Source organism: Micropterus salmoides, unplaced genomic scaffold (assembly GCF_014851395.1).
Source record: "Micropterus salmoides isolate LMB-PRFRI ecotype aquatic unplaced genomic scaffold, ASM1485139v1 Ms_hic_scaffold_2, whole genome shotgun sequence".
Lineage (NCBI taxonomy): Eukaryota > Metazoa > Chordata > Actinopteri > Centrarchiformes > Centrarchidae > Micropterus > Micropterus salmoides.
Window position 1 is genome coordinate 48,423,739 of NW_024041150.1, and position 27,283 is coordinate 48,451,021.

Genomic DNA, 27,283 nt, shown 5'->3' on the forward strand with positions numbered 1-27,283 from the left:
AAGGCACCAGAGACAGCATCCAAGAACTCCTCAATGCGTGGTAAGGGGTAAGCATCCTTCCTTGTTTTAGCATTAAGCAACCGGTAATCTACACACCCTGATTTCTCCTGTTTTCTTGTAGATTACCACAATTGGAGAGGAATACGGACTACAACTCTGACGAACAACTCCTCGATCCAGTAGTTCCTGAATGTGTGCTTTAACTTGTTCGTACTGCGATGGCGGGAGCCTTCAATAGCGCCAGCGCACTGGTGCATCATCCAGCAATGGGATTTCATGTTCCACCAATGTACTACAACCCAGGTCTCCCTCTCCTTGACAGAACACTGAGCTGTATTTTTGCAAAAGCTCTACACCTTGTCTGTTCTGCTCAGGGGAGAGGTTAGCCCATGACAGGCTGGAGAGATCAAGGGGCGGGGAGACCAATGCAGTCACTGTCTGGATCACAGCAATGACATCCTGATCATCAGTCTATTCCATAAGGACCGAGCTTCCCGACTGAAGTGGGTCAACCACATGTAGCTCACCCAGCAATGTGTGAGGTTTGTAGCCAAACATCTTCTGTACTCACGTTATCTACAGGAAATAATGTTGTCCTGGTGAACGGCAAGGAGGGCTGAAGATAGCAAAATGCCTGGCAGGAAGGGATTTCCTGAAACACAGGGTTCAAGGAGTACTGAAGGGAGGGTGATATTAGCCACTGAAGGAAATGAATCCACTTCAAGGAACCAGCAGGAACGCGCACAGCTTGACCATTGACTTTGGCTCTGCCCAAGTATCCAGATGAATTAAGGGCTTCAATGCGTTGACACCTGGAGAGAGCTTCCTTCCACACCTTACTGGCAGTTTGAAGAGTGGATGAGTCAAACAGACTGGATTCATCCTGGGTTGTCCATTACATTCATCCCTAAGAGACCAGGCACGGACTACTCTTGCTGTGTAGACTCACCCTGGGGACACTCCCATACGTGTTAATGTCTAACCCAACACAGTGATATCCAGCTCCATATACCCTTTATAGGGGATTGTTAGCCCGTTAGCAGCTTTTAGCCGTAACCAATGGCATTCTATCAACAGGCTGCCTTTCGACTTGAAGTGTTGTTCAAAGAAGCTTTCTCTGATTGTGGTACCAGGCAGGGTATCAGAATACCCCCCATATTGATGTCCACAACAGGCCAGTCTCCAATGAGTTGAGCGGGGTCTGGCACTTGACCTTCAAGTGAGCCCCTCTTCTTCTTCATCCCCTCACACTATCTGGCTATGCACTCTAACCTCAGAGCCTGATTCTGTGCGGTTCTAAGAAGCACTAAGGTTTACCCTACAGAATGTAAATGTAAATGCTCCGTACTTGTATAGCGCCTTTCTAGTCTTTTCGACCACTCAAAGCGCTTTTTACACTACATCTGCATTCACCAGTCACACTCACTCATACACTGGCGGAATAGCCGCCAGGGGCAATTCGGGGTTCAGTATCTTGCCCAAGGACACTTCGACACGCAACAAGGGGGAGCCAGGGATTGAACCGCCGACCTTCCGATTAACGGCCAACCCGCTCTAACTAACGCCACAGAAACAGGCAATGTGACCAACCCTATTACAGTGGTGGCATAGTGACTTACCATCTACTTGGAAATGTAAGTGTTTAGCATGAGAAGCCATCATAGTCTGGGTAGGTGGTAGGAGCTGGGAAGTGACATGTTTCATTAGAGTGTCTAATTGGCCCCACTCTCCAGTGCACAGTTAAAACATTACGTATGGACATAAGCAGAGGTGGCATGGGTGCATGGGGGTTGCCCACCCAGGGACCTGGCTGTTTGGGGGCCCCCTATGTGGGTCATGATGTTTAGCTCAGTTGATTGTTGTGGACACGGACAAACTCCAACACAGCACGCCCTTCCAATGGGTTGTGAAATCGAATCCATCTTATTGCGGATATTTTTTTCTCCCTTGTTAAACAAATAAAAGGACACTTTTGCACATGCTCACAATTAAGCATGTGCTGTAGTGTGTGCCGTCATTAATTTATTTACTTTTTATTTATCTGCTATCAAAGCAATCTGGCCGTGGGCCAGATATTATTGCTGGCGGGCCGGTTCTGGCCCGCGGGCCACCTATTACCGACCACTGTCAGAGGTACTTCTCAAATTGATCTGCAAGATCAACATTCCCATTAAAAAACTAAGAGCTGAAATCAACATAAGCAACTTGATTCAACACTCCTTTTCCATGCTTACCATCGCGGGTAAGGGTGAAAGATGTTAATGGGAACAACAAATTTTTAATTATGGTTATAGGTTGCATTTGAAGCAGCATGTTTAACATCCAATGGAAGATAAATTTGATACAAAGTGACAACTTACCAAATCTGAAATGTCTCCCTCCAGTCAGGGTTGTCAAGCTGGTTGGGTTTGTTTTGCCTGTGTTTCAGGATGGTGCAGCTGAACCGAAGTCACAGTTACTGGCTGAAACGGCATTGTTTTGGATTACCTTACATTGCTTATCAGGACCTGCCCTACTCTGCTTCTGACTGGCTAGTCCAGTCTGGAAAAAATGGTAATCAGGTTTGCCAAGAAACGGAAATCGGAGACTGCTGTACCTACCTATCTTTACGGACAACTGCTTATCAACATCCCAGATCAAGCAGTCCACAGGTGCACAATGTTCCCAGCTGTCAGTGCAAGACACTGGTGAGAAGAGAAAAGGCAGACTCTGTGTTTTACATTGATGATGTACAGCTTTTTAAACTGCATCAAGGCCTCAGCACTGCAGCTGAAGCATGCATATACAGTATATCAACACAGTGGGGAACAGAGAATAATAACTTACAAGTTAAATGTCGTCCACTGCTGTGAAAGAAGCTGTGATCTATCTGACTAAAAGTGCAATACGATCCATTTCAATCGTCGGTAACTTTTTTGTTTTTCAACATAGAAAACTCAAACCAATGCCAATACAGATAGTGACCATGTTTAATAGTAGTTCTTTGAAATGTTCAAAAAGTTTTACTAAACGAGTGAATATTGAAATTCATGGGATTTATTGTTTTGTTTTTACTGTGGTATCAAATTGGGTATCAGTGATCCTGAAATTTCACTGGTATCGGTATCGACTACTACATTTCTGGTATTGTGACCTCCATAATAGAAATACTAATACTAATCACCATTACAGATTCATGTATCATGTGTTAGCTCAATTATTTGTAAACATTTTTCAAAAGATGAGATGATAGGAAGGGATCCACAGAGACAGCTTATATCTACCGCACAGAATTTTGTGCTATGCCCCTGGTTCAGTCTTTGTGACCTTGTTGTGCTCAACTGCCTGGCTGCTTGTTACAAACCTGAAAAAAAACAACAGGGACAGGCAAAAAAACCTCTGATAAACACACTGTGTGGAGAGTCGCTATGTTGTGGTTAAACTGAGATGTCAAAAGAAACAAGTAAAGTCATTAGGTTTAACCAGCCCATCAACAAGAAGATAAATGGCAGTGTAGATTGACTGGAAGCAGCATTTTTGATGATTGTTAGGTTTATTGTGCAATTATTACAGGAGCAAAGGAGGAAGTCAGGTCACTATTTAAAAAGTGAGTAAGTCTACGTTAGAAGTTAGATGGGGTGGACGAAAGGTGGATGGGTGGAGATTGGGGTTTGTGTTCCATGTGAAACCAAGTCAACATTAACTTATTTGAAGTGTTAGGTTACTTAATAATTTTACAACAAAACACTATAGTTCCTCAAAATAGCCAAGGAGTTTCCTCCAAAAAGCCTATACCTAACCAAAACCAAAAAACCTAAACTTAACCAAAAAAAAAGTATTTCACAACATTGACATCACTTTGCGTGACCTATCAGTCTTTCAGGTATGAGGACGGTTGGGGTTTAACGCACTGGAATGCAGAAACCGATGCAAATTAATAGAAAGATAACAAGTACGGAGATATCCACCCTGATTGGGTTGATTTTATCAGTGAAATGAAAACAGACAGAGCGAGGAATTAAAATGTTTTTGCTCTCACCTGCACCTAACCATGACAAGAATTTTAATTACTCGTACTGTAGCATTCTTGCACATATGTCTTGCTTTTGTTTTCAGTCTGATATCATCTGATAAATGCTTATATAGATGAGCCTAAATCAGAAAGATCACATCTTCATTCACAGCATTGGACAACTTTTAAGCAGAGAATATATAACTTGTAAGTACTTCTGTGTTATTATATCACTTTTTAGCAAGAATATGGAGTTGTCATTTTATATCTTTAGATGTGTTTGAGCTGAATTTAATGTATGAAAAAGTGCTACACAAATACAGTTTGCCATGATACTGCAGTATTATTAACATCACTTTTTAATTACACATTTATCAAAAGAGAACCGTAGACTCCTAGGTTAGGAATTATAATTGACAGCATACACAAACCTGTTGTAACGTCAATGCTCATGGCCGATTCAGCTGAAAACCAGAAAATTCCAGCCCCCAGCCGATTGATCGGTGCATCCCTAGTTTTAATTTTAAATTAAAATAATATTCATGATATTGTAAAATGTAAGTTAAATGTTTCAACACACATCATCACACAAGTACAGGTGTAAAGTTATCAGAAAGCTGCTTAAGATACCTTTTTGTAAAGATATTTGCCAAATTAAATTTACAGTCAGCCCAGGAGAAATTAAAGTGGTCAATAGTCATTCCTCAATTATCTAGCAGGGCAGAACCAGCAGATGTTGAAGATGTTTTATTTGTTGTGTTACTTTAAATTACTGGTTCAGCAGCTTTAAGGTTTCATTTTATTTGGCAATTCAGTGAAAAATATGAGCAAACAATTTAAGTCAGCTTTTACTCTGTTTAAAATGCAAATAACCATTTTCAGCTTTTAATTTACTTGTTGAAAATCACCAATTTTATTTTTCAGTGAGCACAGTAAAGACACTATCACTGCATCACCATGATTGCAAAGATTTGTGTCGTCCTTCTTCTGTTTGTTGGTAAGAGAAACTTTCATACCAAATAAAGTTCTAAACTTGCCTCATCCTTGCAAAAATTTGTTTGAAATTTGGGAATTAATGTAAAACTGATCTGAAATTTTCTGCTCAAAACAGCCTCTGGCAACGCACAGACCACAACCACTGCTACACCAACAACCAGAACCAGCACTGCTGCACCAACAACTAGAACCAGCACTGTTGCACCAACAGCCACAACCAGCACGACTGGACCAACATTCCCAAACAACACTGCTGGACCAAAATTCCCAAACAGCACGGCTGGACCAAAATTCCCAAACAACACTGCTGGAACAACATTCCCAAACAACACTGCTGGACCAACATTCCCAAACAACACTGCTGGACCAACATTCCCAAACAGCACGGCTGGACCAAAATTCCCAAACAACACTGCTGGACCAACATTCCCAAACAACACAGCAGCACCACCAACCCCAACCAGCACGTTTGGACCGCCACCAACTCCTACCAGCACGTGTGGACCACCACCAACTCCTACCAGCACGTTTGGACCGCCACCAACCCCAACCAGCACGTGTGGACCACCACCAACTCCTACCAGCACGTGTGGACCACCACCAACTCCTACCAGCACGGCTGGTTGTGAGACCAGCAAGGCTAGACCAACATGTAGCGTGGAGTGTGTTTGTAAATGTTAATCTCTGATATGTAATCACACGTGTCCCTGAAGGAGGTGTCTGTGATTGGAGGGCTCTGTAATATTCTGGTTCAAGGCTTATGAGTGAATCTGCTTTTTGTTTGTAACTACATAAAAAAGATGATCTACAATAAAGGTTTACCAAAGTTATTCTTTAAAGTTTTTGCAAATGACTACATTTGTTAAAGACCTCACTTCAGAAAGTGTAGTGTTTCATTACCTGAGTAAAAATACTGAAAACCTCAGCAAATCAGCTTCATCAAACTGTGTGGATGTGACACCATACCAAATGAAGTAAGGAGCAAAGACAAAGTCTAACAGACTGTGTAATATCTATCTATCAATATATCTATATATATATATATGCTCTTTGTGGCTTGTGGTATTCATCTTCTTATTACATCAGGAAGATGGCCCTCAAAGGTGAAGGGCTTAGTAAATACCTCAGGCAGCAGAAACCCAAGGGTGAGGAAAAGGAAGACGAAGAACCTTCACGGAGAGACAAGCCGCTGCACTTCACGTACCACAGACAAATAGAAAAAGTGGCTGATATCAAGAAATCCTACCAGTGGCTGGAAAAGGCTGGACTAAAGGACAGCACAGAAGCACTAATCATGGCGGCACAAGAACAGGCACTCAGTACAAGATCAATAGAGGCTGGGGTCTACCGTAACAGGCAGGACCCCAGGTCCAGACTGTGCAAGGAGGCCTCCGAGACAGTACAGCAAATAACAGCAGGGTGTAAGATGCAGGCAAGAAGTGCGTACATGGAACTAATACCAAGGGCTGAAAGAGGAGCTAGAAAACATGAGGAAAGTAAGAGCAACAGTGGTGCCAGTGGCAATCAGAGCACTGGGTGCTGTGAACCCCAAACTGGGAGAGTGGCTAGAGCAGATTCCAGGTAAAACATCAGAGATCTCTGTCCAGAAGAGTGCAGTCCTAGGAACAGCTAAGATAATGCCCGCGCTAGGACCCGAGCTTGACGATGACACATACCACCCTCCGCAAAGGGTGAGGGGGGATTATTTTTTTAAATGACAATCATAATAATAACAGGAACATTTTAAGACTATTCATTTATATTAAATTCTTCTTTATTTTTAATCTGGTTCAAGTTGTACTATTAATGAACCTGGTAGTGTGGATCTGTCAGTCAATGTCTCGCTCATTCCTGACATACAGCTTGATGTCACATTGTAGAGGTGGTGACTTATGGTAGTTCCATTTCAGAACTGGTATCCGTAGCCTGTTTTTGTGATGATATGGCTGAGGGAGTTCAGGCCCTTGCAGCGCAGCAGTGGGGACCGCTTGGTATATGCTGCAATTGATGGTGACTTGAGCAATTAGCTTTGACATGGCTTCCAGACTTGTTTTCCACAGCCCAATTGAGTTCTCGATGAAGGCTATTAGTGTCCTGTTGATCTTGTGGATTTTCAAGCATTGCAGTGTTGATGTGTGTGGCAGTCGTGGGCTTTGTTGTAGTCAATCCAGGCAATGCAGAGGTTGGTCTGCCTGGTCTTGGAGTCTCGAGTGACTGCTCTATTGACCAGTAGCTGGTGCCTGGCTCCCCTGGTATTACTGCCCATTCCCTTCTGGGCCCTGTCCATGTATTGAGCCATGTGCCTACACATCTTAGCTGCTATGATGCCTGACAGGAGCTTCCATGTTGTGCAGAGGCAGTTAGTGTCTTCAGCCAGTGGGTGTGGATCATGCCAGGGCCTGGTAACGTCCAAATCATCATAACTGTCAGTCTGTCTTGGATTTCTTATTAGCATCTCTAGGATGTTCACTGTTGCTGTGTCGTACATCAGCTCATTGGTCTCGGTTATGGCTTTAGTAGGGATAGTATGTAGTTCTGCATTCACATCTTCTAGCAGACTTTCAGAGGGTACTTTGTCACTTACTCTCTACACTTACTTACTCTAATCTTGGTCTCTCACTTGGGGGTCCAGCTTGGTTATGATCTTCAATCATAGATCAGTTGCCCTTGTGTTGAGTCAGTGGTTCTGAAGGCAGTGCCCCCCTATCCATTATCTAGGGACCTTACTGCCCCCCATCAAAAAAGATGCTGGCTATTAGGGCTGTTGTTATTGGTGCATGACATCTCCCATATATATTTTTAGTTTTAAGTTAAATAATCATTTTAAATTGATGTATTTTACTTTTAGAAAAACACAAACACAAATAAAACACAAACAGCTAAAGCGAGTCAAGCATCTTCACTTTCAAGAGTTAGTCAAGTGCACTTCCACAATTGGGGCAACATAATTAAAATATTTATATAGGCCTAAAATTTTTGTTCACTTTTGGAAGGTTTGTTTTGCACCTGCATTTACCTAGAGCTCTGACTGGACTATCATCATGAAGCTCTGGTTGCTCTAAGTCAATGGAGATACCTGACAGAAAGGTAGTTATGATATGAAAATATGATGTGAAATGAGGGCAGCCACTGCTAGTAGCCTATGTTTTGTCTTTTTGAAACACCATGTCCCTTACTCATGAAGATGTAATTTTAGCATTTAGGAGCACTTTCCTCCTGGTTTTTATAATATTAATGCGTTGTCTCAGCTCTGCATTTTCTCTTTCTCTCATTCCCCTGGGCATTTTTTCTCCACACTGGTCATTCACTGACTGAACATTGTGTTGATGTGTATATGCATGCGACTAGTTGTGTGATGACAGACCGAGGTCATACCATCAGGTTAAATGTTATCTTAGCCTATCATTTATCAGAGGTGCCAACTTTTCACACATTGCGCATGACTAGCACAATTGACATTTTTCACATGCTCTCATGCCATCAATTTTGTCATGCAGTGCAAAACAAACATATAACTGATAACATTGGCTCATGCGAATCAACTCCACCCAGCTGATTTAACACTAGCGTACACCATGACAGGTGTACTCCCGAAGTGGCAGACAGTTTTTGACAGAATGGTCACGTAACTAGTGTAGCCTAGAGTTTTGCAATATAAACATTCTGAAACTGAAGTGCAACCTTGATGTGTTCGGGACTGAGATCTCCAGTTTATTAGAGGTGCTGAAGTTAACGTGTGTGGATTTTGTGTGGATGTGCATTTTCAGTCAGACGGTCTACCAGCAGAGCAATAACATAATGCACAGCCGAGGATAGGGAAGGTAGACTTTTCAAAATATTATTAATTCTCATTTAATGAGGACGTTAGTGTCGTAATTGGGGTCCTTTCTTTCTTTCTTTTTTCTGCAAAGTAACCTCAATTTTTTGGGCCTAAACCTACTTGAAAACTCACCAAACTTTGCACAAAATGCAGGAGTGGCGAAAATTTGCATATTTTATGGGTTTCGCGCATGGGCATGGCAAAATGGCTTGCTAGTGCCCCCTACAGAGCAGCCCCCGGACTTTCACCACGAAGTGTCAGATGTCCAGATGTGCAAAAAAGCCTCTCGGAGCCGTTGCCTAAACCCAACAGGAAGTTGGCCATTTTGGATTTAATGGTCATTTTTGCCGATTTACACATTTTGTACTTTTACAAACTCCTCATGAGGAATTAATCCAATCAACTTCAACTTCATTTTCGCTGTGCAGTCTAAACCCATTGATGATTAAAAGTTATACAAATGGTTATTACCAGTCGACCAGTTTGCCCATGGTGTGCTGTCAAAAATCGATGATTCACCATGAAACGGGAAATTGTTATAACTTCAGTATACATGCTCACATCTGCACCAAATTTTACATTTATAGTAAGAGTCGGGCCCTGAACACACATACATATGCAAATATTCAATCAAAGTCATAGTGCCACCAGCTGGCTACAGGAAAAGACATGTTTTACGCTGTAATGTTGCTCAGATCTCTAGTAAATTTTACACAAGAGTCCCCCCTGAACTCATGTCATAAAACAGGAAGTTGTTGTAACTTCAGTCTACATGCTCAGATCTGCACCAAATTTGGAAAATACTGTAATAGTGGTGCCCTGAATGCACCCACATGTCAATATTGACTTAAATTTACAGCGCCACCTGCTGGCAAAAGGAAATGACACATTTTACGCCTTAATGTACTCCTCCTAGAAGGTTGGACATATTAACTTCAAAACTGTCCCAGAAAATCCATAACGCATTGATGAAGCCATGTTGTAAAACTCATGAGTTTGCAGTTAACGGTGTTAAACTCTTTGCCATGACACAGGAAGTTGTTGGACTTTGAGTGTACATGCTTAGATCTGTACCAAACTTGACATGTTTTGATAAGAGTCTTGGCCTAAACACAGCTACATTCCAATATCCAGTTAGAGGCATAGCACCAGGTGCTATGTAGCGCCACAAAGGGGACACGGGAAGTGACGTATAACACCTTCGTGCAGTGTCCGAAGAGCGAAGCAATTTCACAGCCGTACAGGCAGAGCTCCAGAATCTGCAACACGGCCGACTCACACCTCGACACGCTACACGTGCGAGGGCCCGCCCAACACTGCTTATTATTATTGTTACTACTACATGTGCCAGACCTGGATAGCTTTGTCAGTTTAAACTTAAATTTAAACTTGACCAGTACCTGGATGGGAGACCTCTTTGGGAAAACTGGGAAAAAGTTGCTGCTGGAAGTGGTGTTGGTGGGCCAGTAGGGGGCAGTCTTCCCTGTGGTCCTAATAATAAGATCCCAGGGCAGTGATGGGGACACTAGTAGTAATTGGCTCTATGTTTCCGTCCCTCTCTGCCTCAAGTTGATGTGTGGTGAGCGTTCTGGCACTAAATTGCTGCTGTGCATCACCCAGGTGGGTGCTACACACATTGGTGGTGGTTGAGGTGAATCCCCCCCACTTCACTGTGAAGCGCTTATACATGCGAGTATCCATGATAAAGTGCTATATAAATTTAATTTATTATTATTATTATTATGAAAACGCCTACATCAGTCAAAATGCTGGTGAAAAAACACACATCATTCCGCCACTTTAGAGTGTGTTGCTAATTATTTTAGTTATTTTATCCAAAACTGAGCAGATAAGAATATGTTGTGCATACTGTACAAGATACTGAATATTACTGCAGACTCACCGTTTGAACTAAAAACCCTTTGAAACACTTGATATCGGCTATCTAGAATGTCTGTGTTGGTTTTGGTAGTATTTTAACGAAGACTATATATATATATATATATATACATATGTTAAATGTTAATTGATTTAGCATATACTGAAAAAACATACAGTGAGTGACTTATGAATTGACTATAGGTTGCAGTGAGGCAAATGTTTGTCACATATCAGTGGATGTGCTGAAAACCTTTCAGTGATTTTGTTCGATTTTTTGGAGTTTGGACAGAGAAATGTCTAGAAATTTACATTTGTTGTAATAAGCCATGCCAACTTTGAACAATCCCTACCAAATTTTATGCATCAACTGTGTAGTGAGCCTAGATCAAACAAACCAAATTTTGTACAAATCCATGAAGCGAATTACGAGGTATAAACCTTTCGCATGTGAAGTTGCCCCTAGTGGAACGACTGCTCAGCCACGCTTGGACAGAGCATTTTCCAGACAAATGGCCCAACGAGTTTGCAAAAATAGGTTTTTCAGAAAAGTGATAAAAAGTCAAATAATTGACATTTTTAGAGCAGAAGACCAGTCATGCAAAGATGTAGAGAAACCCATGTAATAAAATGATGAAAGAAGTTGGACTCTGAATAAAGCTGTTGTCAAGATACAAAAACACTAAGTTGATTGTTATAGTGCCACCATGAGCTCAGTGAGTGCCCTTTTTTTGTCTGAGTAGTGGTTGGATTTAAAAGGACAGATATCAGTTCAATGATTCCTATCTGTCATCTGTTACCTGCCTCTGAAGGTGAGTTATTTGTGTGTGTCTAATACCACAAAGGTCTGGTAATCCACATGGAGGTATTCATTATTGCATTACTTTGACTTCTATATGTAAGAAAGAGACAGACAGACAGCAGACTTCATACAGCCAAGCCACATATTTGTAAAACACGCCCTTCTTTAATGTTCACCTGCAGGGTCACAAAACTCAACTCACTTTTTAATGTAAATTTTAAGCTGATATGATTAGTCGATTCATGGATTTCTCAATATATAGAAAAAACGAACGTCCAACTACTTTGATAATCGTTTGTCATTTTCCATTTAAAAACATCTGATGGTTCTCACATGTGAAGATTTGCTGCTTTTCATTTGAATGATTTTTAATAATTGTAATGTTTGTTAATAAAGTTGAGGTTTGGACACAAGAAGTATTGTGAAGGTGTCACTTTGGGCTCTGGGTAACTGTAGTGGCATTTCTCACTATTTACAGAATCGTTACAAAACAATCAATCAATCAATTAATGGAGAAAATAATCAGCAGATTGATCCAGAATGAAAATAATTATTAGTTGCAGTCTGATAGTTCAAAAATGAGCTCCAGCTCAACAACTACAGCAGTAAAATGTCCCTGTGACTGTGCGACGGTCCCAGTAGCGCCGTGTCTGGGGCCTGTGTACGGTGTGACTGGCTGTGTGTGTCTCTGCATGCAATCAACGGGATTGGGAGCACCTGGCCAGTGAGCCCAACTTGTTTAAGCCTGCCCATCCAGACGCCAGTGTTGGTTCCTGCGCCTTCCACACCTCTCTGCTACATTGTTCTTTTGTTTTGTTCTGTTTTTGCATCCTCATTCTTTGTTGCGGCATTATATATTCTATCACTGAATTATTTTTCCTCACACATTAATATAAATCAGGTTATTACTGCTTTAATACTTTAGACTCACATACTTTTACTTCAGTAACATTTTCAGTGCGGGACTTGTAAGAGACTGTTTTCACAGTGTGGTATCTTTGCATCTGTTGCCTCCAGAAAATAGTTGCACTGTAAAGTCTAACATAACAAAAGCTTCACTTAACTGCCACTCACATGAATGTAATAATGTACAACCTTTAACAGTGTGACTGACTGAGACTGACTGTGGTGACTGAGTATGGAAGTTCCCCTGAAGCTTTGGGGTTTTGGAAACAGAGAACACAGTGACACCTGGTGGCTTATGGAATATATTGCAGCACAAAATGAAGGATGAAAACATATCACAGATATTTAGGTGGTTTTATAAAACAAAATCCAAATTTGCAAAAAAGTAGCTGGAGTCAATAGCAAGGTTATTATAGGTTTGGATTTTTCATTAGTTTTTCAGTTTAGTTTTAATTAGTTTTTAACGTGGATTTGCTACTTTAGTGTAGTTTTTTAGTTTTTATTAGTTTCAGTTCGTTCTAGTCTAGTGTTCGTTTTAGTCTTTGTCGCTGCACGATGCCAAGCTTAGTTCAGTTTAGTTCAGTCCAGTTTAGTTTTTTCACCAATCATTAAAATACAAGTACAATCATTAGAAATAATGCACATTTGTTTAAAGGGACACCCTTTTTTAAGTGTGTTCATAGAGGCCCAAACACTAAGCAAATTACTTCCTGCGACCCAAACTAAACTAAACACAGCTCTGTACAGTTGTTGCATTCATATTATTTTGTACAGAAAGATAACAGAAAACATGTAAAAATCCCACCAACTACGCAGCCAATCCCTACCTGGGTCTCCCCAACCCTGGGATCTCTTGATGGGTAAAGTAATCGTGGTAATTTTTTCTAATCATTCATGCAGCACACCTGGACACAGAACACATCTCTTCCTCACTGCCACAAACAACTGTCTCCACCTGCTGGCATGTAAAGCCGTCTGCTCCCAGCGCTGTTCCAAAGACTTCTATTCCTGTCATCATCACGCATAGACCAGTAAACCGAAATGTGCACATCCCACACAGAAATATTAGTAATCTGTTAAGGATTAGGACAACTGCACCAACTCCAGCACCCAGAACAAACTCATTTAAAATGGCTCTCTTCAATGTGAGATCACTTTCAAGTAAGACTTTTATCTTAAATGATTTTATCTTGTCTGCAAATCTAGATTTTATGTTTTTAACTGAATCCTGGTTGCAGATGAATGACTATAGCCAGCTAGCTGAACTATGTCCGCCTCAATATGATTGCTTTAGTCAACCGAGGGTCAGTGGTCGTGGTGGTGGGCTAGTGAGCGTGTATAGGAAAAATTTAAAATGTCATCAAGTACGCTGTGATGAATTTAACTCCTTTGAAGTTCTCACTCTTAAACTTGGAGGGCTGCAACCTATCATATTTGTTATAATTTATCGCCCCCCAAAACCGCCTGGAGGATTTTTATCAGAACTTCCTGAATTTTTATCTACTCTGGTTTTAAATTATGACAGAATTGTTCTTTGTGGCGATTTTAATATTCATGTTGATGACCCCAACAATGTTAATGCAACTGACTTTTTAAATATGGCCACTTCTTTTAACTTCAAACAACATCTCAAAGGGCAAACACATAACCGTGGTCATACACTGGACTTGGTTTTTACCCTGGGTGTCAGCATTTCCTCTGTGGAATTAGTGGACATGACCATATCTGACCACAGATGTATTGTTTTTAGCTGCGATTCGCCTGTTACTCATGCCGCCTCACCAAGCTCCGTGTGTTGTCGCATCTTTAATGAACAAAGTGTTTCAAAGTTTTGCGCATTCTTTCTGAGCCAAAGCCAACACCTGTCTGATTCCAACACCAACAATCTGGTCGATCACTTCAATCATATCTGCTTGTTGTCACTAAATATTACTGCTCCTCTAAAGGTTAGGCCTACGTCTAAAGCTAGTAAGCAACCCTGGATAAATGACAGCATTCGCAGCCTAAAAAGGGAATGCAGGAAAGCAGAGTGCAGATGGAAAAAATCCAGTCTCCAAGTCCATTACCTCAGTCTGAAGGATTTATTAATTAACTACAATAAAATGGTTAAGGATGCGAGAACACACTATTTTTCTGAACTCATTACTACACATAAACACAACCCCAGGTTTCTGTTTAAGACTGTGGATCAGCTGGTAAACCCAACCCCTCCTTGTGCCTCAGCTGGAAGTAATGATGACTGTGAATTGTTTTTATCTTATTTTACCAATAAGGTGGTGTCAAAACAGTATCACAAATGAGAGTGTCCACCAGCCCACTTGATGTAATACCTACAAAATTTTTATTGAAAGTAATAGATTCTGTTGGGCCCCATTTGATCTCCCTATCTACTGGTTGTGTCCCTGATTATTTTAAAGGCCGACCCCTCAGGGGGTTATCAACTTATAAATCTAGCAAAAATTCGATCTATGTTAACTTTTAAGTTAACCGAGACCATTTTACACGCCTTCATCTCATCACGCCTGGATTATTGCAACAGCCTTTTCACCTGTTTAACCCAAAAATCTATTGATCGACTCCAGACTGTCCAGAACTCAGCTGCCAGGCTTTTAACCAGAACAAAGAAATATGACCACATTACTCCTATTTTAGCTTCATTACACTGGCTCCCAGTATGTTTTAGAATTGACTTTAAAATTCTATTGATCACTTTTAAAGCTCTTCATGGCCTCTCGCCTTGTTATATTTCTGAACTTTTAGTCCCATACGCACCAGCACGTACCTTGAGATCCTCGGGCAGAGGTCTGTTGTCTGTTCCAGAGTCTCGACTGAAAACTAAAGGGGACAGAGCGTTTGCTGTCAGGGCCCCGAGGCTCTGGAACAGCCTGCCCGAGGAAATCAGGTCGGCTGAGTCAGTGAACTCTTTTAAGTCCCTTCTTAAAACATACTTTTATAGGAGAGCTTTTCCCGATCTTATTTGACTTTATTTTATCCCTTTTATTTTATTCTATTTTTCTATTTTACTAATTTTATATTTATCTTAAATGTGTATTTTAGTCTTTTCAATGTTTTCTTGCTTTTATCTTGTATTGTTTCTGTTCTTGTGTTTAGTGGAGAAATTCACTTTAGTCTATTGGTGGTTATGTTTAGTAGCCAGTAATCACAGTATCTTTGAGTTTTTGGTTTGTGTGCATTCACCTGCTTGCGGTTAATAAAAGGGTGGAATTAGGGCCAGAGTCCACACTGACCGCCACACATAGTATCTTGTGTTAGTTTTCATCAGGTGTAGTGGGTGCTGTGCTCTTTGTGTTTTTGGAGAAAAAATTAACTCCTAACCTAATATTTAAATATATAGTTAGATACAGTCCTCCTTTTGAGGACCTCTTTAGTTGATCAGCACCCTCATCCACCCTCCTTTTGCTTGTTGTTACCTGTCTGCATCCCCGGTTACCAAATAAAAGTTACCTTTTTAAGAACTATACCAGTTGTGCCTATATGTTTATGGCCCCCACTCCCCTAGACCAACAGGGGGTCGTAACACTGTATTTTTTTGGGGGGGGGTATTAATATAAGCACTTTGTAACTTGTTTTTTAAAAGTGATCTACAAATAAATATTATTATTAATATTATTATTACGACAGTCACACACAACGTGCCAGCTCTTGGAGGTGGAGGACAAAAGCTTGAGACTTTGCTATTTGCTAATCACCGCGTGCACCTCTGAACTGCTGGCCCGGCCAGACCACTGCCCCGCAACGTCAGTTCCTCCGGCTTCACATCCACCCGAAATGTAGGCTTCGGACCTATGAAATAAATAAACGATAACAACCACCTGCCTCTGAACAGTTTCCTCCTTTCTGCAGCTGAAATAAGATCAACAGCAGTTTGACAGCCAGTAAAAGTCCTCCTCCTTCCTCTTTGTATACCACTTCATATCAGAGTTTCGTTGTGGTTTTCTCTACAGCAGCTACAAGAAACTGATATGAGAGAAGTGATGAACCCAGACACAAAACGATCACATGGGAACAAAACACTGAGAGAAAAGATAACTCGCTATAAATTGATCTTTTGAGATTTAAAGGCTGCAGAGTTTCTTCTAAAACATCTGAATACAAACAACAACAACACAACTCAAACCAGAACCTGAACAAGTATCAGATTTTATTTGGACCAAAAACATGTCGGCAGCTTTGTATAATGCATTTACATCTGTATCATGAATCATGTTCACCTCAGTCGGTTCACCTTTCTCTGAGTGATCTGCCTTCACTAAACCTGACAGAGTTAATCCTGATAACTGCTCTAACACAGCTGCTAACAGTATAAGATTAGAAGAGTTTAAAGTGAGACTGTCGCTGCTGGTGAAGTCTGAGATCCTGAGTTCAACATCATCTATAAGGCAAGGCAAGTTTATTTGTATAGCACATTTCAACAACAAGGTAATTCAAAGTGCTTTACATAAAACATAAAAGTAACAGGGAAATATAAAAAAGTTACATTAGCAACATTAAATATAATAAAAGTTACAGTGTTACAATCAGGGTTAAAACAGTTAAATGGGGCAAAAAAGCTAAAAACAAAGAAAAAAGAAAACAGGACAGTAAAAGTTACAGTGCAGTGTAAGTTATCAAAAAGAAAAATCTTAGATATTTAATTAAAAGCATGGAGCATAATAACTGAACGCTGCTTCTCCTTGTTTAGTTTTGACTCTGGGGACAGAAAGCAGACCTGATCCCAGACGATCTGAGAGGTCTGGATGGTTCGTAACGCAGCAGAAGATCGGAAATGTATTTTCACCGGAGGTAATCCCAGCTGACATCCTACACAAGCCGAGGAAACGAGGAAGGTGTGTCTTCCCCACAGTGGGAGATGTCCACCAGCAGCTCAGGAGCTGCAAAACTGGCAAGGCCCCTGGGCCTGATGGGATCACTGGAAGGCTGCTCAAAAACTGTGCCCTGGAACTGTCTCCTGTTCTGCACTCACTTTTCAAAGAATCACTACAAACTGCAACTGTCCCCACCCTCTGGAAAACAGCCACCAACATTCCTGTCCCCAAGAAACCCCACCCCTCTGAACTGAATCACTACCAGTAGCACTCGTCTCCATTATCGCTAAATGTCTTGAGAAACTGGTACTGAACATCATCCTTCCGGCTTTCTGCCCACAGCTGGACCCCTACCAGTTTGCCTACATGGCCAAAAGAGGTACAGAAGACGCTGTAGCATGCATCCTTCACACTCTACTTCAACATCTGGACTCCCCTGGCCATTATGCCAGGATTCGCTTTGTAGACTTTAGCTCTGCCTTCAACACAATTCAAAGTCACACCATGATAACTAAACTCCACCACCTCCATGTGCCACCTCTCATTCCCTGGATCCATAATTTCCTCAGTGATAGACCACAGGCAGTGAGGGTGGGAAGCACCACATCCACCACCATTACTGTCAACACTGGAGCCCCCCAATGCTGCGTCCTGAGCCCCTTTATCTACTCTCTGTACACCAACAGCAATACTCGCCCTCCTCAAAATCAAAAATCAGTTGCAGCGTATTACCAATCACCACTTCACAAAATGGAGTAAGGACAGTCACCTCCTCCTCAGCGTCACCAAGACAAAGGAACTCATCCTGGACACACGATGTAAACTCTCCACCCCTCACTGCCCCATCTCCATAAACAGCCAGCCAGTAGAAATTGTTGACAGCTTCACGTACCTTGGCATCACTATAGACAATAAACTGAGTTTTGGTCACCACATCACAGACATCCACAAACACTGTCAACAAAGACTTTTTGTCATTCATAAACTCTGGACACTATCAGTCAAACCACACCTTCTGCTTCTCCTGTACCGTAGTATCATTGAACCCATCCTCTTGTACTGTGCTCCCTGCTACTTTACCATGCTCTCTCTCACCAATAAGAATAAGCTTCTTAAAAAAAAACTCCTCCAAAATAATAGGTCTTCACACTCCCAACCTGCCAGCCCTCAATAATACTGCCACTGCTCGAAGAGCAACTACCATAGTACATAATCCCGCCACCCTCTCAATTCATGCTTCACCCTTCTCCCATCTGGCTGTAGAAACAGACAGCTGCTCTACAAAAAGGCATGCTTCGGAAAAGTTTTGTACCCTGCGCTATAAGAGCGTTAAACTTACAGACAAATTAATTATGTCACTATTGTGTTATGTGTACATATGTGTATATTGTCTATATATGTACATATGTGTGTAGAGAAGTGACACTCAGGTTGGTTTGACTTTGTGGTTATACAACCTGTTCTCACTTCCAAGTCGTCACATATGGACGCATGATCAAGAGCCATAGTCGTCAGTTGGTGACACACTGGGGATCCTTTTACCATCACAGTTCAACGTAGTTGGGGAAGCCCTGTAGCGTCGGATTTTGACGAAGAAAACATTGAGTAAGGAGGTGGATGGAGGGCCAGAACTTGGACTTTGAAGCAGGAGACTGGGGTTCTTGTCCCGTGTGAAACAAAAAGTCAACATTAAATATTTCTATTTAGGCAAGTTATGTATATTGACGTAAGTGACGTTAGTTAATGTACGTATTAACTCACGTACATAGTTGTTTTAACCAAAACCATGATCTTTTCCTAACCTTAACCAAGTAGTTGTGTTGCCTAAACCTAACCAGACTGCAGCGTTTCAGGACTTTAATAACGTTTCAAAATGGCGATGTTTTGAAACGCTAATGTTTTATTTTTGAAAGTGTAACCGGGCGTTGCATATTTATTGTTGCTAAGCGTTGCTAACTTGACTGCGGAGCCCTAAATGTCAATAAATGACTCAAAAGGGCTTCCCAGGTCATTAAAAGGTGATGACAAAGGGCCTTGACCAAGCGTCAATATGAACGAGTCTGGAGTGAGAACGTGTTGGGTAATGCAGGACATTTGAAACATCAGAGAGCAGCACACACAACAATCTTTTTTGTGGTTAATGAATACATAAATTTGTAAATGATCTTTTATAAAGCAACAACAGCAGTCTCATTAATTATAACCTTTTAAAATAATATCCTCATTGTTACAGGAGCATGTATGAGCCTAACAATGTCGTAAAAAACAAACTCATTTGTCTCTATCTTGATTTTCTCTGCTGATGGTTTTAGAGTGTACTTACAGAGCAGCCACAGTGTTTCTTTCATCCTGACAATTTGTTATATTAGATCTACGCTCTGATCAGTTCATGTTCACATATAAGTAAACCCCCCCACCTTCCTCTGTGACTGTGGCTGGCAGGGTTGTGGTTTCCGCTCCACACTTTAGTTGTTGCATCAAAGGTGATAAATTCTGTTTTAAAACGAGGCTCTGAGCCAAAACATGATGTGAAGAGAGACAGAAAACTAAATGAAGACACTGAGATGAAAAGTAAAGCAACAATGGTCACAGTGAATATGATGCGTTCACGGACAGTTAAACAAACCCTGCAGGGTGTGTGTCATTCATTGTTCTGATTCCCTGAGGTGAAAGATGAAACAGCTTTTTTCATTAGATAGATTCAAGATGTTTGTTTGAAGCTGTCAGAGATTCATTATGAAGTGATTTGATGATGATCTTAAACTAACCAGCTGGATCTTCAGGTAGGTCACAGCGGGTCAGTCTGTAGGAAGTGAACAGGAGATGATTGTGATTGGACAGCTTCTCTCTGTTCTAACCACAGAAATGTGGTCAGAAAGAGACCAAAATATACTGCATGGCTGCAAGCTATCAAAATACACATCAACTGAGAGAACGTGATGCCTTTGCTACACCTGAATAGATGAACTTTGTGTTTCTTGCTGCAGGAATAAGAAACAAATCAAATAGCTTCAGTTTCTCGGCCTATTAGTTTTACAAAAGGTGTATAAAAAGACCAACTATCCTGCTATCACAACATATGTTACATGCGTGTCCTTGGGGATTTCCTCCCAGACCATGATCAGAGCATCAGGGAGCTCCTAGACAGATGTTTTATTTTTTTTATTATTGAGAGCCATTTAGCTCTTTGAAATCAGACATTGCAGAGCTGAACTTAAAGGTAATTTACCTTATTTCAACAAATGTTTTACTTTATAAGAGGAAGTGCATCTCTGTCTCAACAGTGACTTCTTTTGGTCACCATGGTTTTTTGTGTCTCCATTTGTGATGTCCAGTTTGTGCTCACTGAGCCTGCACTTGGTTAGGATCTGTCTGCTCTCTGTCTCTGCAGGGAGAGAGACACTCTGCCACTGCAATAGGACCAGATCACATTCTGATATACTTCTTTCCATTGTTTTATATAGGTTTCTTTACACTGTGTTTTAATGCTGTTTCCTCTGATTGGTGTTTGGAAAGCAGTCTTGTTGTGAGTCTGGTCAGAGTGGGTCTGGGAGGGATCAGTTAGTCTCAGCACTAACTGACATAGGGGGCTTTACCTCTTGGGTTTTGAGGGTTTAGTTCATTGTGTCACAGGGGGCTAGGTTTTTAGGTCCCATATTATGCAATATGAATGTTTTCATGTCTTTTCAACATAATTATGTGTCAACGGGCCCGTCCACTGCACATGTATTTAATATACTGAGTATACAGCTGGAAGTTGTTCAGTATGTGTGACAGAGGTTGTTATGGTTATGAGGGAAAGTATTAATATTTTCTGGTTTTCCCTCTGATGTCCTCCTGCTGCTCTGCTGCAATGAGAAGGAGACGTGACAGATAACTTTACTGTCCTCCTCCTTGTTGGAGAATTCCGGCAGGGTAGACGCTCGTCACTACGTAGAATATGTACGAAGAAGAAGTTGTCTGGTTTATGAAACAAAGGCTTTATTCTTAAATAGACAAACATACAGAGTGCATTCAGTCTGCAGAGTGTAAGACAAAGAGCCAGTGAAGAAACAGGGCACTTTATACTATGTTATTACGCAGCTGTCTCAGGGAGGGAGGGAGTCAAAACCAACTGTCCTGAGATGAAGGCCTTTCAACAGTCAGATAAAAAACTCCTAACGAGCTACATTCCCCTGGGAACGGCTGAAACCTGACTACAACATAATACAAGCATCAACACCAAACAGTGACACATGGGCCATAAGGGTACAGCATACAAAGGTAAACAGGAAAATACATTATAATATGAATTTCGATCGCATTATTTATACAGAAGTTAAATTAAACACATACTATTTAACATGAGCCCACAGAGTGTGAATCTTTTTCATCAAAAAAGTGACAACATTATGAAGCCAGACGAAGTTGAGATAGTCGACCGCAGAAATCAAGGATGTAATCATTGGCGTAGCTCAGAAGGGATGCTCAGTGATGACAGCAGTGATGATGTCATCATAGTCTTCATCCAATCCCTTTTCAGTGTGGTTTAGAGGGGTCATCACCATGGAAATGGGCAGGTCACTTGCTGCAGTCAGAGCAGGTTACAAAGAAAGTGCAGATTATTTGTTAGTTTCTGTTAGAGACAACTGTCCATCATCAACACTAAAGTCTGAGAGTGATTGATTGATTAATTGTAATGTCAGTGAATGATTTAGTTACCTGTGGCCCTGCGTCGATATAAAGACAACATGAGGACAGTGGAGATGCAGTACGGACAGAACACCACCAGGTGTAAGATCAGTCTGAATTCAAGCTGGAGGGAGGCTGAGGCAGCGGGCAGAGTTGCAGAGGTGGGCGGGGCTGTGGTTGTAGGTTTACCTGTTGAGAGAATCCACCTGGTCAGATGAATCTCTGAATGAAAGTCCTGAAATCAAAGGTAACCTCCTCACCTGTGACAGAGATCCAGCTGGATGGAGACTCTCCACGACCTCTGATGTTACACTTGTAGAGGCCTTCATCAGACTTGTTAACATGGTGGATGGTCATGTGACCTGTAGGCTCAGTCCTGATGAGGGAGCCATCTTTATAGAAACCAGCTGGGAGGTTGGAGGGAGGGATCTCTGTTTTACAGTGCAGAGTGACATCATGTCCCTCCATCACAGGGAGGACAGGACTCTGCAGGATCACTGGTCCATCTCAACACAGAGACAAACTACAGCATTTCATCATTTACACACAGCTTCATCAACACTAACTCCACAGTCTGATCTTACCAGTGACAGTGATGTTGATGGTGTTACTGGTTGCTCCCTCTCTGGACTCACACCAGTAAACTCCACTGTCCAATGGGTCAAAGTAGCCAATGGTACAGGAAGAACCAGCTGATCTTCCCCAGCCAGCTCCACACTGAGTCCTGGTTTCTCTGGTTGTGTTCCTCCTCAGCGTCCATCCAGCAGAGCTGTCGTCCTCCTCACAGCTCAGAGAGACAGACTCTCCTTCAAACAGCTGAGAGCTGCTGGGACTCACAGTCAGAGAGGCTGGAGGAAGAGAGCTTTAAAGTCAAGTTACTGTTGCAGTGCAGTTTAGAAAACACTGAATGATACGAAGGCCCAAAAGAAAGGCTGAATCACAGAGGTCCAAACTTTCTCTTGATTAAATGTTAATGTAGACCAATCAAAATAAGTTTTTCCTGGTATTTTAAATTACCACCTTTAGACTTCAGACTGGACACTAGCCAAGATAGCAGCTTAACTCTGCACTGCAAAACCACTGTCTGACTTCTTTTTAATAATAATAATAATTTAGGCATTTAGCGACTTATAATTGCTTTATATGTCAGAGGGACCCCCAGGGTTGATGGACCCCTCTGTGAGTGTGAGGGACCCCAAAGATGGGTAAAGCACTAGTGGGTGGGGGAAATCTGACATGGGAGAAGTACAATTGGCGGGAGTTGTGATGGACGCCTGTATGCGAGAAGCGCAATGGGGCGTCTCCCGAAGGGGAGAGCCATGTGACAGACCACGTCACTACGGGTGAGTATGCGCTTTGACTGCTATACCAACGAGTCTGGCTCTGCGGTCAAGTTGCATGGTTGGTACCCTGTAGACCCGGGTTCCAATCCTGACTGCTCTTGCCTTTATGTCACAATTGAACCCTGGTGTCCCACCAGGGGCCTAGGTCTTATCCACTACACCATTACCACCCACTTTAAGTAGTGATGGTGCCTTCACCACCCGTTTCTGACATTAAGTCAACAGAACCAACAGGACTTTTGAGGAGGTCGGTGGCGCCGTGCAAGATGGCAGCTTCTGGATTACACTCCGCAGTGCATTTGTTTATTAACTCTGTTTTCTGCCGTCCCTCTCTGGTAACTTTTACCAGAGAAGAGCTCTTAAACATCGAACTTTCAACTCCTAACACTATTAGACTGCTCTTGATCGAACCTGGAACTTTGCTGGAGTTATTAGTTGGAGAAGCGGCAGCTCTGTTTGGGATCCGGAGTCACTGTTGGGGAAAGTGTGCAGGTGCACTGGTTAAACTGAGACAGAGGGATTTTCGCACTGCGCTCCCTTCTATCCATCTGGCGAAAGTCCGCTCTCTGGCCAACAAAATGGATGAACTGCTGCTCCTCAACAGAACTAACTTGAACGTCTGCAGATCTGCCGCCTTTTTTTTTTTTTCCGAATCCTGGCTCACCGAGTGCTTTCAGGACAGCACACTTCACCTACTGGGATTTAATCTCAGCCGCGCGGATCGCGAAAGGGAGGTCACAGGAAAAACAAGGGGAGGCGAACTCTGTTTCTATCTAAACTAAGGTTGGTGTACAGATGTCAGTGTTGAAGAAATCATTTAGCCCTCACTTAAACCTTTTTATTCACCGCAGGAGTTTTCCTCGTTTGTCCTGGTCGCTGTTTACATTCCACCTCAGGCCTGTGTTACTACACCTGGCTGACCAGATAACTAACAAGGAGAAAAAACATCCAGACTCCCTGCTCATTGTTCTCGGGGACTTGAACAGAGCAAACCTCAGCCATGAACTTCCAAAGTACAGACAGCATATAAAGGTGTCCCACCAGGGATACTAGCACACTGGACAACTGCTACACAACATTGAAGGGACACCTGTCACTCTGTTCCCTGTGCAGCCTTTGGACTCTCTGGTCACTGTCTGGTTCATCATATCTCACATACAGGCAGCGACTGAAATCTGCTAAACCTGTTGTAAAGGTCTGCGAAAAGATGGACCAACAAGTCAAAGCTTGAATTACAGGCCAACATTGACTGTACTGACTGGAGTGTTTTTGAGGCTGCAGCCATTGACCTGGACAAACTGACACTGTGGCATCTTTGTGAGGACACGTGTGTGTCGACTAAAACCTTTCGCACATACAACAACCAAAAACCCTGGTTCACAGCGAAACTCAGGCAGCTTCGTCAGACCAAAGAGGAGGCCTTCAGAAGTGGGGACAGGGTCCTGTACAACCAGGCCGGGAACACTCTGACCAAAGAGGTCAAAGCTGCAAAGAGGAGCTACGCTGAAAAGCAAGAAAACAGCTTCACAGCCAGCGACCCTGCGTCAGTGTGGAAAGGCCTGCAGACACTAACTACAGGAGACCATCCCCCAACTTAGCTGGTACTCAACGACTGGCTGTCAAGCTGAATGATTTCTTTTGTCAAACCTCTCCCCACTCCAACACCATCTTCCCCCACTGCCACGCTCTCTCACCCCTCTCCGACCCCTCAACTGCACTCATGATTTGTGAAGAGGATGTGCGCCAGCTCTTCCAGAGGCAGAAGATCAGGAAGGCTCCTGGCCCAGACTGTGTCTCCATCCAGCCTGAAAGGTCAGCTAAATGAATAAATGTAAATGTAAACAGCCCTGTGTCTACGGTGGAATCCTAAAGTGGGAGCCCAAAACTGACACCATCATCAAGACGGCCCAGCAGAACTCAACCTGCTCTGTGCTCCATCACATCCACCTGACATGTATATTATAATATAATATTGTGCCTGTATCTGATTTTATTATTGTATAAGTAAGCACAGCGTGAGCAATGTACAATCCAGAGTCAAATCCCTTGTATGTGTACACATACCTGGCAATAAAGCTGATTCTGATTCTGTCCTGCCTCTCTTCACTCTGTCTACATAACACTTTGCAGGGCCTTTTTGATGAAGTATATACTATATATATATATACTATATATATATATACTGTATATTGCCAAAAGTTTTAGGACGCCTGCCTTTACATGCACATGAAGGTTAATGGCATCCCATTCTTAATCCGTAGGGTTTAATATGGAGTTGACCCACACTTTGCAATAACAGGTGCACCTCTTCTAGGAAAGCTATCCACGTTTAGGACGGCAGTATATTTGTGAGTAAATTTTACTAATGGATGTATTGCACAGGTGGCAACCTATCACAGTACCACGCATGAATTCACAGAGCTCCTGACAGCAACCCTTTCTTTCAGATATGTTTGTAGAAGCAGTCTGCTTGCGGTGCTTTATTTAAACACCTGTGGCCATGGAAGTGATTGGAACACCTGAATTTAATGATTTGGAGGGGTGTCCCAATACTTTTGGTAATCTAGTATGGTGTTTTGTAAAACCCCTGTCGACTGTTTTGTGTTGTATGTGATGCTAATTGATTTTATGTAAGGGGCTAAACGATACTACGAAGGTGGATAAGATGTTGGTTAGTTAAATCTGTGTTAACTTAATTAGAGTTGGTGCGCGTTCACATTAAAGGGGCATGTTCGGCAGTGTGGGCAGAGTTTTTGCTCCGCATTTCTCCAGAACAATGCACGTTGATTGTGTCAGGAGGCATGGCAACAAGCCAGGGAGGCATGTTTGCATCGCATGGAGTAAATTTGTAGCCTAATTATCTTCACAGTGTTCTTATTGTAGTTCAAATGTCTATTATGTATTTTATGGGCAAACTTTTATGTGTAATATAATTAAGATGTAAAGGTACAATCGCACATAAGGTCCATTGTAATAGAAAAAAAAGGAACCAGCCGAAAGGGGGAATAATCCCAGAGAAAATTTAATTTCCACGATTAATCTACAAGTAAAAAATTCTCTGACATTATAGTCACGCATTTATTAGAGAAACTTCTCTTTGCAAGGCTGCAACATCACACACACACTTCTGCTGTGTATTAGGCCTATGTGCAGTGGAAAGTTATAGGCTTCACAATTGGATTTAGCAGCAAGGAAATACCCGTGAGATTAGCCCACAATAACTATCATGCACCTTAGAGACTTTGCTGTGGATTGGACGTAGTCAGAAGAGTGATTTTTGATTTCCAACTTTTTCTCCCTGTAAATTTGACACTTTCATCTAGAATTTTTTTTTCTTGATTTATTAACCCTCAGCCAGACTCTGTATTTTTGGGCACTTAAAATAGTCGATCTATATATGTGAATACACTAGATACACAAGAGGCTACAGGGCTCGCTGGATGAACTTAAATAACTTCAAATTGGGATGAAACCTTAGCAGATTTTATCAAGTGGTGTGTATTAATAATAGCAATAGACCATGGGTAACATCTATCAACTTTTTGTAGTACGGGTTAATCGGGAAGTTACACCGAAGGTCACAAAGTTTTTCATCCCCATGCACGCACTTTCATCAGGGTCAACATTCTCTGAGTTGATTGAACTACTTCTGCTCAGCTGTTCTGGCACCATCAGGCTCAGTCAACTCAGGACTCAGTGATAAGCTCAGAGTTTGTTACGCCTGCTTCCTGAAAAAGGGCCCTGGCCATTCATAGTAAAAATAAATATCTGCTGTGGACTCATTTGGGTCATGACTGTGCCACTGAAAGCAAATGAACTGAATATTAACATTTCCCACACAAATTGACAGGAACATTAATCCGTATAAGACAATTTTGGAAAAAGTTGCTCCACACAGACAAACTTTGAAATGGCAGTTTTCTTGCAGTGGGCTGAGCAGGTCAATTTTACAGTCCTTCAGTTCAATGTCTAAAAGACTTCAGCTGTGTCCTCAACACTAATGGCTCTATCAGAGTTTCTCAGACAGAGTCAGTAAGTGTTTTAGACACT

General features: G+C 41.9%; 2 protein-coding genes across 3 annotated transcripts in view; one reads left to right on the forward strand and one right to left on the reverse strand.

Moving 5' to 3' along the window:
- Positions 1 to 27,283, reverse strand: part of LOC119913138 (Fc receptor-like protein 5) — a 135,462-nt gene that overhangs the window by 22,579 nt on the left and 85,600 nt on the right. The window lies entirely within an intron of this gene.
- Positions 4,071 to 5,826, forward strand: LOC119913149 (integumentary mucin A.1-like). Its single transcript, XM_038732483.1, has 3 exons — positions 4,071 to 4,198; positions 4,916 to 4,988; positions 5,103 to 5,826. The coding sequence occupies exons 2-3, from the start codon at positions 4,949 to 4,951 to the stop codon at positions 5,666 to 5,668; spliced, it is 606 nt and encodes a 201-aa protein (XP_038588411.1). The 5' UTR covers positions 4,071 to 4,198; positions 4,916 to 4,948; the 3' UTR covers positions 5,669 to 5,826.